Source organism: Juglans regia, chromosome 3 (genome assembly GCF_001411555.2).
Source record: "Juglans regia cultivar Chandler chromosome 3, Walnut 2.0, whole genome shotgun sequence".
NCBI lineage: Eukaryota > Viridiplantae > Streptophyta > Magnoliopsida > Fagales > Juglandaceae > Juglans > Juglans regia.
In genome coordinates this window covers 33319293-33334525 of record NC_049903.1, presented here as the reverse complement: position 1 = coordinate 33334525, position 15233 = coordinate 33319293, and the positions used below count along the sequence as shown (strand labels likewise).

At 37.0% G+C, this 15233-nt stretch overlaps 3 protein-coding genes and 1 non-coding gene across 6 annotated transcripts; 2 read left to right on the top strand and 2 right to left on the bottom strand.

The window, feature by feature from the left end:
* Positions 1 to 158: 158 nt before the first annotated feature.
* Positions 159 to 3673, bottom strand: LOC108994891 (kinetochore protein SPC24 homolog). Its single transcript, XM_018970288.2, has 5 exons — positions 3346 to 3673; positions 1610 to 1751; positions 1416 to 1517; positions 601 to 674; positions 159 to 482 (listed from the first exon to the last, which is right to left on the bottom strand). Exons 1-5 carry the CDS (start codon positions 3521 to 3523, stop codon positions 373 to 375), a joined length of 606 nt encoding a protein of 201 aa, XP_018825833.1. The 5' UTR covers positions 3524 to 3673; the 3' UTR covers positions 159 to 372.
* Positions 3674 to 3741: 68 nt separating this feature from the next.
* TRNAS-CGA lies at positions 3742 to 3823 on the top strand. The gene has a single exon. It is a non-coding gene; the product is annotated as a tRNA-Ser (tRNA).
* Positions 3824 to 4647: 824 nt separating this feature from the next.
* On the top strand, positions 4648 to 11739 carry LOC108994888 (ubiquitin-activating enzyme E1 1-like). 3 transcript variants are annotated; one of them, XM_018970285.2, is made up of 7 exons: positions 4648 to 4863; positions 4986 to 5269; positions 5443 to 5660; positions 7921 to 8715; positions 8951 to 9819; positions 9916 to 10348; positions 10922 to 11739. In XM_018970285.2, exons 2-7 carry the CDS (start codon positions 5125 to 5127, stop codon positions 11516 to 11518), a joined length of 3057 nt encoding a protein of 1018 aa, XP_018825830.2. In that variant the 5' UTR covers positions 4648 to 4863; positions 4986 to 5124; the 3' UTR covers positions 11519 to 11739. The 3 variants fall into 3 exon arrangements, with proteins under 3 accessions (XP_018825830.2, XP_018825828.2, XP_018825829.2); XM_018970283.2 differs by having other exon boundaries at positions 4962 to 5269; XM_018970284.2 differs by having other exon boundaries at positions 4959 to 5269.
* A 625-nt stretch (positions 11740 to 12364) lies between these two features.
* LOC108994857 (protein NODULATION SIGNALING PATHWAY 2-like) lies at positions 12365 to 14175 on the bottom strand. The gene has a single exon (XM_018970250.2). It carries the CDS (start codon positions 14109 to 14111, stop codon positions 12483 to 12485), a length of 1629 nt encoding a protein of 542 aa, XP_018825795.2. The 5' UTR covers positions 14112 to 14175; the 3' UTR covers positions 12365 to 12482.
* Between the last annotated feature and the right edge of the window lie 1058 nt (positions 14176 to 15233).

The following is a 15233-nucleotide window of genomic DNA, read 5'->3' as shown; positions in this document are numbered from 1 at the left end:
AGTAGGTGATAATATAGATCCAATAACTTTTACTATTTTATTATAAAATCAAGCCTGATTTCATGTTATTTTGTTGCAAATGTAAATAATCATATGCTAGAAAATCACATTTTTGTTTCTTGAATAAAAAAACAAATGAATAATGAAACTAGAGTACGTACCTTTTGCTGGCTGCAGGCACCAACCCAACTCGTAGAAATAAATATAGAAAATTGTGCTTCACAATAACTTATCGCAAACACATACTAAATATTACAGCTTGGAATATGCAAAAATGAGAAGTTTCTAGAAACGCCAGACAAATTAAAAAAAGGACTACGAGAATTAGCACACTATATTACACATGCCATCTGAATGGAAATTGTTCATTATCTACGATGAACTTATCATTTTCCAAATGGCATTACATGCATCAAGGCAATCTATCTTCGTTAGGTCAAATTCAAACCTCTCGACCACCTTTTTATCCCTATCCACAATATCTGCAATTAACAAGGCTTAAGGAGAACAGAGTTGCCATAATATTTGGACACCTTGAATCTGAAAATAGCAATGCAAAAGAAAATATATCAAATATGCTAAACAACAGCAGAAGGATACGCCCTGAGAATCTGGACTCGTCATCCAAGTTTGGTATGATATTTGTGACAGAAGCATACAATGAAAGCATCCTCCTGCAAGATAACATAGACGTTGGCTTTTGGATTTATGGAAGTTTAATGAGTTGTTTGGATTCAGAGATGAGTTGAGATAGTTTGTGAATAGTAGAATAAAAGTTGGCTCTTCTTCACATAGACACACACACACACACAATGTCCTACACTGCAGCAAACACTGCTGCAAAAGATTCAGAACTATTTTCATGAGAGAGAGAGAGAGAGGGAGAGAGGGGTCAGTAAACACCGCAGCAAAATATTCCGGACAATTTCATGAACAATGTCCTACAACCCTCAAATATTCATCTTATAAGAAACAAAAATGAATCTCCATACATGTTTAATCATACATCTAAGCTTGACTAACTCAGGCATGATTAAACATGTATGGAGAAGATAATAGTCCCCCACAAACATAATAAACTGTAAAGGTTCCACAATTTGTCAAGCTTCTAGCAGTTTGGCTAATATCCTGACTTCTTATATGAGACTAATTTATATATAAAGATCTGGTGTAAAAAAATTATTAAAGATAGAAAAGTTGTAGCCGCAACGGCCTATAAATAGTACACCCATAGAAGAATACAACGGCCTATAAATAGTACACTCATAGAAGAACACAATTGCTTTTTCAACACATGAACCTAAAGCAATAAATAAATTAATAGGCACTCAAACACTGATCACTTTAGTTTGTTTTTTTAGCTAGATTATCAACATTTGCCTTCTGTGCTATAAAATGAGAAAACATATACTTACTGTGCTCTCAGCTCATCCTGCTCAAGTTTCTTCACAATTTGCCTTCGTTCTTGAACAGAAACCCGTTGGAGTTCCAAATCATTAATCTCGTTTGTGATAATTGTGTTCTATGTAAAAGAGACTCAATAATCAACGCCATTGAATAAAACCAAGGATCGAAAAGAGATCATGCTTAAAATTGACAATATACTTATCTAAGTTCATCCATAAAAAAATGTTCTTTCTCAATTTCCTCATCCAATTCTTTCTGAAGGAGGTCGATTTCAGAATCTGCAGCAACCTCAGCTTTAGCCTCCTCTGTTCTCTTCTTGCATACATCTATCTTTTTCTGATAATCTGTATCATATAAGAACATGTCAAGTGCAGGCTATAGCCTCAAAATATACAAGACAAGCATAAAGCAATTAAGATCCTTTCTGTTGGCTATAGCATGTGATTGAAAACCTAAACTCTCAGATATGACATTGACTAAACTTTTAAATGTTAATCAGTGATATTAAAAAGTACATTTTCAACTTATATATCTTAAGCTCATAACTAAAGAAAAACAAGCAAACATCTTCGCCTCAGCTATATCTTTCCAAGGCTTCAATATCAAAATAAAAATAATTCAAGCCCAATTTGAACCAATCATTAATGTTTCCAATTCGCACAACCACAGTAGAAATTCTGGCTTTGGTGTCAAATTTGCATGAGGGAATTTTATCACTATTCTCAAATCTAAAGTAGGATACTCAAAAAACTATCCCCATTCTGAATGATCAAAAGTCTTGACAAGCTTTCTACGTTAGCATGAAAATTTTTACAAGAAGAAAACATAAAATGGGACAGAGGATGTGGTCATAAGTTCAAGACCCACAGGGTGTGTGCCTAAACAACCAATCACAAAACATTGTGGAAAAGGGCATAGTAGCAGATCTTCACTAAGATTTTGTTCCTTGAGGAAACATTAATTCATATGAGTTTACTATGAAAGTGAGCTTCAGAGAATAATTTTGTTCCATCTCAAGGGATGAAAGAAAACATGTCCACAAATTTAGAAAAAAAGCCAGAGAGCTTTCCTCCTAGATCTTAAGATGGTGCAGTTTGTGAGTTTCTCTTTTAAAGTTTTAACATAAACCCCAAGTGTGCTTCAAATATGTGTATATATAATCACAAATAATTACCTTTCCATAATTATGGTCATCTACGATCACTATACGCTGTGGCACATATTATTACCCTGATTCTTGTTCTAAGATCACAATCACGAGAATATTAACTAGGACATGTAGTGCACCAGGTAGGTCCAACCTTGCCAAAGATAGGGATTTTAAATCTCCGTATTCCCTTAAACCCATCCTCCTTTAACTACTTATATTGTATTTATACTGCTCTAATATTCACCCACGACTCACTACCACTGAAAGAGCTCACAATATAAACATCATCATAAGAAGTAAGCAGCACATTGTCTCCGTCCCATCACTCTTTACAGCCACGCTCTCTTTTCTAAAACTGCAAGACAAAATGGGTTCAGGTGCTGGGTCAAATATTCAAAAAGTATTTCTTTTTCAACAGTTTGAACGAATTAAACTACCAAGACAGGATACTTCTAAATAGAACTAGATGAATTCATCCGACGCAGGACTCAAGCTGAAGCACAGGGTCACGCAAACCACTGATGACCATAAACGTTTGTTTCAGGAAACTGTAAAAATCGACGTTTGTGGCTTAAATGTTAACATAATTATAGATATGATACATAAAGAAAATCAAATTAAAGGTCTTTAGAAGCGGAAAAAATGTTTCGGAAAAATATAAACCATTAACGACAAAGTGAAAAAAAAATCTCAAGCACTTAATCAAAACTAGTGGCGAAGCAAATTAGTTTATGAGACAGAAAAAAGAAGATGTTGATTTTAATGTCTGAATAAGTGAAGAAACGAACCTTGAAGTAAGGATTGGGCTTCGAGGAAATCGGCGTCGCAGGAAGAGCGGAGGGCCTTGGAGTGTTCCAGACACTGAGAGATGTTGCTGAGGTCTCTCTTGTCCTTCAAGACGCGCACGAGGTCGTCGCTGTAGGAGATCAGCTGCTCCACGTCGATGTTTCTAGAGGAATCGACCATTTTCTCGAGAAGTCGTTCCCGCACCGGATCGGTTTCTATGGTAGTCTAGGGTTTCAGACTCTTTTTCAAAAAAGAAGATTCAGAAATTAGGGCACAGAATTTTCGTGATAGCGGGAAAAACGAAGAGGAAATGAGAGGGAAGAAAATTTTGATTAAAAACTCAACCGTTTCGACGTATTTACAACTTATATAAAAATCTTCAAACAACATGTCAGCGAGTCGATATGTCCGAGTGGTTAAGGAGACAGACTCGAAATCTGTTGGGCTATGCCTGCGCAGGTTCGAATCCTGCTGTCGACGGCTTCACTACTTTTTTTCCTGCCTTTTTATCATAAAATATATCTCACATTCTTATAATTGTTAGAGTATTGGCAATCATTTAGTCATTATCAAGTCTAAGGAATCATTTATATTCGTAACTCACTTTAATTGATCTCATTTTATCATTACAATTTTATTAAATTTTCACATAAAATATAATAAATAATTTAACTTTTTTAAATTTTAAAATAAATTTTTTAAATTTCTACACAAAATATAATAAATAATTCAACTTTTATTCTACTATTTATAAATCATCACATCCCAATCCATCTCAACTCATGTCTAAATTCAAATCACTCCTAAATTTTAGCTATTTTTGAATTAAAACTCTTGCATTAGATTAGTTAAAAGAATATTTATGAAATTTTGAGTGATAGTAATTTAGGATTTATAGTCATATTTAGAGTCACTGCAGAAGGATTAAATCTTCAAAGACTCTAAATAGCTACCTCTCTCTTTTAATATTGTATTTATAATTTTAATACAAAATATTAAATTTTAATATTAATACAAATGTATTTATAAAATATTAAATTTTTTTAAATATTATTAAAATATATAATATTATACTACTATTGACTTTAAAAAATAAATTTTATTAATAAAAATAAGTTTTTTACAATTCTTTTAAATGAAATTTATTTTTTTATAACAATTTATACATATTTTTATCTATTTAAAATTTTTAGAAACCATTTTCCATCCGGGAAGGTGCGATGTTACCTCAATCCATGTGTCCACTATGGTATCCGAGAAGCCAAACGGTCCTTAATTCTTGGGGACCATCATCACGTACACCCCCGATCAGAGCCCTTCCTTTTTCACGCCCCCACGCATTCTCACTCGCTTGCACTCAGTCCCCAAGAGGGATAAACCGACCTTCAAAGTGACCACCGAATCTGAGCTCGGAGCCGTGAAACCCTAAAAAACCGGCGTACGTAGCACAAGAAGACAGAGAGAGAGGACAAAGCGAAGTTCATCAGGACCGCTTCATTTACTTCTCCAAAGTCTACTCGGTATCTTCTTCTTCTAATGGTTTTTGTTTTTGTTTTGTTCTAAAGATTCAATTCGGAGTACCTGTTGTTATAATGGAAATGAAATTGTTTCTCAGCAGTTCACTGCACTTTATGCTTCCTAGAAAGAGAGCGGCGGGAGCGGAGGCTGTTCAGACCACCACCGAATCCTCGCCTAAGAAGCATTGCACGGCCGTCACCACGGGGAACTCAAGGAGCAACGACGATAACAACAAATCGATCGCCGACACCAAAGACCATATCATGGCTTTGGGAAATGGGAATTCGATTGATATTGACGAGGATCTCCACAGCCGTCAGCTTGCGGTCTATGGCCGTGAGACGATGCGCCGGCTTTTTGCCTCCAACGTTCTCATTTCCGGCATGCAAGGTCTCGGTGCCGAGATCGGTACGTAAATACATATATTTATTTTTTCTAAGATTCAAAGTTGTGGATACTTCCTTTCTTTTGTTTTGTTTTCTTGAAGTTTCACGTGTGATGGAATCCCGCATCCAGGAAGAAAAACGAAGGTTTGTATTATAATTTTTTTTTATCCACAATGATTTATGCGGTTTTTTCAGCAAAGAACCTTGTTCTTGCGGGTGTGAAGTCCGTCACTCTGCATGACAAAGGTGCTGTGGAGCTGTGGGATCTATCTGGGAATTTCATTTTCTCAGAGGATGACGTGGGGAAAAATCGGGCACTCGCTTCTGTCCAGAAATTGCAAGAGTTAAATAACTCTGTGGTCGTTTCTACTTTAACAACAGAATTGACTAAGGAACAACTTTCCCATTTTCAGGTAATTTTTTGAGTCATTAAACGATTATTGGTGAATTTCGTAAGATCAAAATGCTTAATTTCCATTGCCGGTACTTAATGTCCAGAACCTGTCTGTTTTGATTTTTTTTTTTTTGTTTAAAGGGTGTTTGGTAGTATTAGTCGAGGATAAAGAAAACTAAAAATAAGATTATTGAAAAGAAAAAGCAAAAATATCGTGAACATCTGAATGCAGTGGGAGAAATAATACCACATGGTAAGCAAAAGCACAGAAGATGAGAAACTTGCTAATGGATTCAATTTGTTATGGTCTTGTCTTATTCCTTTTAATACTGTTACATCTTTGTGTTGCTACCAAAAAAAAGGTTCAAGTCGTTCTTTACAGGGAATTGTATGTGCATGTGGATGGATGGATGGATGGTACAATGCGAGAATCTGAAATTTGGATGAATTAAGCATTTTTATGTGTCCATGTTTCATTGTTCGTATTAAGTATGGTAGTAACACGTGCCACCTGTACAATCCAATAACAAATAAGAACTACTACTTTACTTGATTTGTCTTTTTATTTTTCGCAATCTGTATTAATTTTAACACAGCGGATATAAAGTGTGTTGAAAAGAAGGTTGATGAAGTCAGAGAGGATGGAAGAAAGAGAGCTGGTGACTTAAACAGCCACTACTCATCTTTTTCAAAATAAATTCTCTAAGGGGTAGTAAGATATTGGATGTGACTGTACAATTTGCCAGGTTTTTTTAAGGAATGAAGTCTGCTTCTTTTACTTTTGAGTGTTGAAAATCTCAGTCAAGCCAGGGTTGCAACCGCAAACAAACTTTGTGGTTGGTTTAATTATTTCCAATTTTTTCTTAGAATGTCTAGGTGTTTCTTTTCCTTGTGTACATGGGCTATAAAAAAAATTATTTCAAATATTTTATTGTTCTTTTCTACAAGTATTTTAATGAGATCTTCCATAGCCTATCTTGCTAGATAAGAAAATTGACTTTTTATTTTTTTAATTTGGCTTGGGCACATTTGGGTGGATGTTTATCCAAGTTGGAAAATCTTTTCTTTGATAAAATGGAAGAATGTTGTTGAATGCTAATATAAGCTTCTCTAAAATCTTCATAGATCTCTCTTTCCTCACTCCATGTGTGTGGGACTGTGATTGCAAACTTTTGGAAATTTTTATTGGTGGCAACTGAGGTTTGAGTGGGACTAAAGGGGACCACTCAAAGGCTAATTATGTTTATATTGTCAGGACTCAGTTTTTTTATAGTTTTATGAACTTTGATCTCTCTAGGTATCATTAATATTCTATTGCCAAACATTAAGCAATTTTGGTTCTTCTATAAAATTATTATACCCTGTTTCTGCTCTTTTCTTTCCTGCACAAATTCATAGTTTTGTGTATGGGAATGGCAGGGTTTTCCCATTTCTATGGACATGCCACTAACACGGTTGCGGAGTGTAGAGCCTTTCTAGATGGATTAAAGTTGTGTCATCAACTTGGTTTAAGGGACTTCCTTCTGGAATTAGATGGATTAAAGTTGTGTCATCAACTTGGTTTGAGGGACTTCCTTCTGGAATCAGATTCGACAGTGATAGTAGGGTGGTTTAAATCGGGTATTTGTAAGTTTTGGTACTTATGGGATTTTTGGGAAGAGGCCATTGTTTTGTTTCGATTGTTAAATGTCCGAGTTCATCATATTTATAGAGAAGCTAACATGGTGTCAGATTTTCTAACGAAGGAAGGTGCGAAGGGTACGAGTATAGATTTTCAGGATGAAGATTTTGGGGGGAGACATTTTCGGGGCCTAGTACGTACAGATAAATGGGGTCTTACCTATATTAGGGGCTAGTGTCTTTTTGTTTGTATTGATGGCTTTCCTCCGCCTTAGCGAGGTTTTTTAATAAAATTTGGGGCTTCTTATGCCTCTTTTATAAAAATTAAAAAGAAAAAAAGAAAAATAAAAGTGTATGGGAATGGCGGGTAGTTGGACTAGTGAACTTGATGCTTTTGTGGGTTGTTCCTTTCAATGAACTTGATAAGGAATATTATCATTCAAAGCCCTTCGCATCTAGTTAAAGTAGCCAAGTTGTTGTGTAAAAACAGTTGGTTTAATCAGATTGAAGTCTGCAAAATGTAATTTGAATATTGGAGAAGATGTGTGTAGTTTGATACCATTGTGCTTCTGCATACTGAGTGATTTCTATTAATATTTGTTTTCTTTGCTTTCTTTATTATATATGAATTAAGCAATTTGACATTTTAATTCCTACAGGTGGTTGTTTTTACCGATATTAGCTTGGAGAAAGCAATTGAATTTGATGATTATTGCCATAACCATCAACCTCCAATCTCCTTTATAAAATCTGAAGTGCGAGGTCTTTTTGGTAGTACGTTCTGTGACTTTGGCCCTGAGTTTACAGTTTTTGATGTTGATGGAAAAGATCCACATACAGGCATAATTGCATCTATTAGCAATGACAACCCTGCTCTTGTGACCTGTGTTGATGATGAGAGGCTTGAGTTTCAGGATGGAGATCTTGTTGTGTTCTCTGAAGTCAATGGAATGACAGAATTAAATGATGGAAAGCCAAGGAAGATAAAGAATGTAAGAGCCTACTCATTCGCTATTGAGGAGGATACCGCAAAGTATTCTGCATACGTGAAAGGTGGTATTGTGACACAGGTGAAGCAACCTAAGGTATTGAACTTCAAGCCTTTGCGAGAAGCACTAAAGGACCCTGGCGATTTCCTTCTAAGTGACTTCTCCAAGTTTGATCGTCCACCGCTCCTACACCTGGCATTTCAGGCGCTTGATAAATTTCAGTCAGAGTTTGGACACTTCCCAGTTGCTGGATCAGAGGATGATGCTCAGAAATTCATTTCTTCTGTCACTAGCATGAATGATGCCTTATCGGATGGGAGGCTTGAGACGATTGACCAAAGTCTTCTTTGTCATTTTGCATCTGGTGCTAGGGCTGTGCTGAATCCCATGGCTGCCATGTTTGGTGGTATTGTTGGACAGGAAGTTGTGAAGGCTTGCTCTGGGAAGTTTCATCCTCTTTTTCAGGTTAGTTACATTAGTTTGGGTTGAATCTGTATGGATCTGGGAACCTGATCTAGTGATGATCAGGTCTTCACTCCATCCAGAGTGTGGATTGGGTCTGCTAACCTGATTGAGTGAACTCTTAGTTTTATGTGCTGTCTTGAGTTTAGCACCAATTCGCACATTGATATTTTATCCTCTTTTTAAGTTCTGATGATCTATATTTTCAACTCAAATATTTTGTATGTTTTTTCCACAGTTTTTCTACTTTGAATCAGTCGAGTCTCTTCCTGCAGAACCCTTGCTTCCTAGTGATTTGAAACCATTAAACACTCGTTATGATGCACAAATTTCGGTGTTTGGATCCAAGATCCAAAAGAAGTTGGAGGATGCAAAAATATTTGTTGTAGGATCTGGCGCACTAGGGTGTGAATTTTTGAAGAATTTAGCTTTGATGGGAGTTTCCTGTGGTAAACAAGGGAAGTTAACAATTACCGATGATGATGTAATTGAGAAAAGTAACCTTAGCAGGCAGTTTCTCTTCCGCGACTGGAACATTGGACAGGCTAAGTCAACAGTAGCTGCTTCAGCTGCTGCTTTGATAAACCCTAGTCTCAACATTGACGCGCTGCAGAATCGTGCAAGCCCTGAGACAGAGAATGTGTTCAATGATGAATTCTGGGAGAATCTTAGTGTTGTTGTCAATGCTCTGGACAATGTGAATGCTAGGCTTTACATTGATCAAAGATGCTTATATTTCCAGAAGCCACTTCTAGAATCAGGAACCCTGGGTGCCAAGTGCAACACTCAGATGGTGATTCCTCACCTTACGGAAAATTATGGTGCTTCACGGGACCCACCTGAAAAGCAAGCACCCATGTGCACAGTTCACTCATTCCCTCACAATATCGACCACTGCTTGACATGGGCTCGATCTGAGTTTGAGGGTTTGCTTGAGAAGACACCGGCTGAAGTAAATACTTATCTAACCAACCCAAATGAATACGCATCTGCAATGAAGAAGGCTGGTGATGCTCAGGCCAGGGATAACTTGGAACGTGTACTTGAATGCCTTGACAAGGAGAGATGTGAAACCTTCCAAGATTGCATAAACTGGGCTCGTCTGAAGTGCGGTTTCTATTTATATTGTTCCATTTATTTAGTTTACATTATAGCATTGTGTGTTTTAGTTCAGCTTCTGATGGCATGTATTAATGGAACCAGGTTTGAAGACTACTTTGCTAACCGCGTTAAGCAGTTAACATACACTTTTCCTGAGGATGCCACAACCAGTAACGGGGCTCCATTCTGGTCTGCTCCCAAGCGTTTCCCTCGCCCACTGCAGTTCTCAGTCGATGATACCACCCACCTTTATTTTATTATGTCAGGGTCTGTGCTACGCGCAGAGACATTTGGCATCCCAATTCCTGATTGGGTCAAGTCTCCTAGAAAACTGGCCGATGCTGCTAACCAGGTGATAGTCCCTGATTTCCAGCCCAAGAGAGGTGTTAAGATTGTGACAGATGAGAAAGCTAGTAGCTTTTCCACTTCATCCATTGATGATGCTGCGGTCATCGATGAGTTGATCATGAAGTTAGAAGAACGCAGGAAGCAGCTATCGCCAGGTTTCAGGATGAACTCAATTCAGTTTGAGAAGGTTGGTCTCTTTGCACTTGACCTCCCCCAGGCCCCTCTCTGCTTCCCTCTTGTCAATCCTTTTTGACGTATTGTTAACATTTTTCAGTACTTAGGCTCTAATTAATTTATTAGTATGAAGATATATTCTGGAATCTAACCTATCAAAAAAAAAAAAAAATATTCTGGAATCTCTTCTTTTTTTATTTTCTTATGGTGGGCTGTGTTTTTCTAAGCTCATTTTTATTCATCTCAACTTAGCTCAAGGTCTTTTGAGTGTTCTCTGAAAGCTGTTTCCAAGTCTCCAAAAAAAATGACATGGACTGTGTTTTATATTCGACAATGTTGCTGATAAATAGGTTGCTGCTCCTGCCTTGTTCATCCTACCTTATCTTGCCACTGAAAATATATTACGCCTTTATTATTTCTTCATACTTCACTCCCTACTCATAGCATTTTCACCATTTTATTACTGTATATGTTTCTGTCGGAGGTTCAAATGTGGAGTTCTGTATGTTGTTTGTCCAGTTAATTTTGTAGTTAGAATCATGCATCTAATTTTTTCATGCACTTGCATAATTTTTGCGATACCCAGGATGATGACACAAACTATCATATGGACCTAATTGCTGGGCTTGCAAATATGAGGGCAAGGAACTATGGCATCCCTGAAGTCGACAAGCTTAAGGCCAAGTTTATTGCTGGGAGGATCATCCCTGCCATTGCAACCTCCACTGCTATGGCAACAGGTCTTGTTTGCTTGGAGCTGTACAAGGTTCTGGATGGAGGGCACAAATTAGAGGACTATCGAAACACCTTTGCCAACCTAGCACTCCCTCTGTTCTCAATAGCCGAGCCCGTTCCTCCCAAGGTGATCAAGCACAAAGACATGAGTTGGACCGTGTGGGACCGATGGATTTTGAAGGATAATCCAACTTTGAGAGAGCTTCTTCAATGGCTGAAAAACAGGGGCTTGAATGCTTACAGCATCTCTCATGGGAGTTGCTTAATTTATAACAGCATCTTCCCAAAGCATAAAGAGCGCATGGATAAGAAGTTGGTGGATCTGGTTAGGAATGTGGCCAAGGCAGAGCTGCCTCCATATCGGCAGCACTTTGATGTGGTAGTGGCTTGTGAGGACGAGGATGACAAAGATGTTGATATCCCACAGGTTTCCATTTACTTCAGGTAGGCATTTTGATGTAGTTAGTCGGAAAACTGAGATTGCGGTCTTAGGACGAGAGCCCCCAACTTCAGTTTACCTGAGCCAATGAATAGAATGTCTGTTACAGCAACTTTTTTTTTTTTTTAATTATTTATTTATAGGTTTTTGAATCAGGAACTCCTTATATCTGGATTATTATCAGTGATTGTGCAATACCAATATCGGTGCTTTGCTTCTTTGAGGTTGAACCATGTTTCTTATGATTCCCATCTCATTAATATGCAAAAAAGCTTAAATTCTGATGAAGCACTGACCTCATGGATTTCATCACTTTGATACCTGCTAATGGCTGGATCAGTCACATTTTCATGAGCGCCAATCCCCTTTTTGCAGTTGCTTCATCTTGTTATCTATCGAGTTCCCAGATGTATCGAACCTCTCAACAACTATCTTTTTGTCCAAATCCTAATTAGATATGAAGAAGTATCATGACTGAATTCTCCACACCGCGTTAAAGTAAAATAACTGATTTTTTTTTACAAGTCAATAGGAATGATACATCTACCATACTGTTACATAGGGGTGAATACTTGCATGGTGTGGGGCAGGGTGGACCCTTCCCTGCACCCCGCCCTCGCTGTCCATCCTTACTGTTAAATACATTAGCTTGAAAAAGTCTAAAATTTGAAGTTTTTGCGAATCATCTTCTATCACAGACAACATAGAATGTGTTCTAATTATCGATTTATAAGTAAAAGAGCTTTCACTTATAAAAAACTTATAAATCGATAATTGTATTAAGCATAGCATAAACGGATAGCAATTGCGATTGTAAAATTTGAAATGTAATATATGATCTCTCAGTCTGATCAATATTCTTTATGATGTATTGATTATAAAAATCTATACAATAACAAATCAAAGTAAATCTCAGCATATTATGCATATACACTTGAATAATAAATAAAAGGACTTGCTAGTTTTTAGCCCTTTAGAGTTGATTTGTCCATATTGAAACTCTAACCATTGTAATTCCTTTCCATTCCAAGACCATCTCATTTCCAATTTGTCCTACAATTCTGGCTCCGTACGAACTTTCCCCTTCTTTCACCATTTCTTTTGCTTCTGCTAATATCTCTTGGCTGAGTTTCCTACCTTCCAACCCAAGCCGTTCTTGAGGATGGCAGCCATTCATCATCTCCTCCCACTTATGGAGCCAAGAAAGAGAAGAGATATAAGGCGCCACGAAGAGGCACTCAATGGCTATTCTTGCTTCTAGAAGATGAGGTGGAAAATTCATTCTCAATGATTCTAACAAGGCTTGGTAATGCTCCACATACCCATCAAAGAATGAACCAAAACCTGAGCAATGTTTCAATTTGTCATAAGCATCTCCATTGCCAAAAGTAATGATACCCCTATTGTTAGTTCCACATGAGTTGGTAGAACTAGAGATCAATTCCTTAGCAACCTTTAGAAACTCCATCACGAGTGTTCTACTTCTACCCCTCCCCATGTGTGGAAGTGAGAACATGCAATTGAAAACCATCCACTCTCTCCTGCTATCCCTTTTCTGCATTTTCCTTGTCTCACTCACCAAATCCTCAATCCCCATCTCCTCCACCTTCAACTTTAGACCCAGAACTCTTGCTTGGTTATGGAGCCGCCTTTTGGTCTCCTCAAAACTCCAGGGTGAAGGAGCATCCTCCTCCCATTTTATCGATGTTAATCTCAATGTTTTGTGTTGGTGTGCAATCGCCTCCATCATTGGAGGCCACTGAACCCCTTCTCCCGTGTGAAAGTCCACTATGTGTATAGTCTCTGCAACACCTGGCATGGCATCAAGAATCGCAGAGTTCGCTGCGTAGTGGGCGAATTTCCCTTCTGGGAAGCTTTGGTAGAATGCCTGGAACGCAGCCTCAAAATTCTTATAGGACTCTTGTTTTAGATAATCACCTTGATTCTCAACGTCCTGAGATAAGTAGAATGCAACACGCTCCAAGCTTTCACCAATTGGGCTAACTTTCTCACTGATGCGTTTCAAAATCACCTGTGCAAGCTCTCTCTCATCCTTCTCGAAGGCTTCTCCATACGCCTTAAGTAGATGGTAGACACTCAGAGGGTTGTCGATTTCCATGTCCTCTCCTGGCAAAGTTACTACTGGTTGATTGTTAGATGATACATCTATTGATGATTCAGATTTCATTGAGGGGCTAGGACACAAAAAATCTTCTCCTGCAGTGGAAGATTGTTTCAAACTGAAACTTCCTTCACTCTCTTCTATAATATAATCCATACCCACAATCTCATCATCATTCAAAATGTTCTCTAATATCCCCAACTCCGTTGAGAAGTCTGATCTCATGGCTAGCATGACCGGCTGGGAATCAGCATAAAATTGATATCGGACAAATTCACTCGGGAATATTGTTGAAGAAAAGGAGGCTGAAGAAAGTTCAGAGGAATCCTCTGTTGTGGTGAGTATTGAAGGGAAGCCATAGCCATCCAAAGGTGCAAGCTCCATGCTTTGGTCATGGTGTGCACCCTCGTGATCAAAAGTGGAATCTATAACATCGTAGAATGGCCATGAGAGCTGATCAAGAAGCTCAGGCTGCATCATCTTTTTGATGGTTACACGCAATAGGGGTTGGTAAATTTTGGAAGTCCAGTTTTCTGGCTAGCCAACCAAGTATTTATATACGATTGGCGAACAATGTATGGACAGATTTAACAAAAAAATTGGAGAAATAGAATATGAGAATTGAAATTGAAAGGAACCAAACCATATCTGTTTACAATAAATTTATAACCTTTCACTGTCACACGCTTTATATATATATGGGGTTTTAATTTTTTTATTACCCAAGTTCCCAGCCGAGTCGTCTTTCTTTCTTTCTTTCTTGGCAGCTTCCTGAAGCGTGCTTGGGTTAATTGCATGTAATTAGTAATTCCCATTAATATTTTAATCAAGAGTTGAATAGAATAGCCGTTCATGACTTGTCAATGCAATTACCTTTCATTTTCGGAGGAATTTAATTTCAAATTGATGAATATATTAAAAACTTAATTGGTTGTGCTCATGAGTTTGGCCCTTATTTTATTTTATAAACAATGGAAGAAGACTAGAAGTCCTTCCATTCTATCATGACCTGATCTTGTTGGACGGCTTTGTGCTCAGCATAGCATAATCCTTTCATAAAAGGTCAAGCAGAAAGAGTTAATTATCTATTGGGAAATGCTAGGGAGAAGTTTTGGGCTCCTGTTTGATTTGTCCGATCACATTTTTTATTTTATTTTTTTGTTTATTGTTTTACTTAATGATTAAGAAAATATTGTTTAATAATATTATGAATTTTTTGATTTTTTTAAAAAATATTTAAAAGTGTTAAAAAAATGATGTGAAATTTTTTTTCATGTAATTTTTTTAACACTTTTAAATATTTTTAAAAAAATAAAAAAAATTTATAATATTATTAAATAATATTTTCTTAATCACTAAATTAAAAAAAATTAAAAATTAAAAATAAAAAATAAAAAATAAAAAAACCAATTAGGCAAAACGAACGGGAGCCCAAAACGGGCTCCCTAACATTTTTCTTATTTATTTGCATGAAAACTAAATCATTTAGATCATATTAGTTTTCAAAAGTTTTGATTTTCCTACTTATTAAGGTTAAAAGCATCACATATATATTTGGATTCAAGATAAAACTTTCTGGGAAGAGTAATCTTCAAATCATGT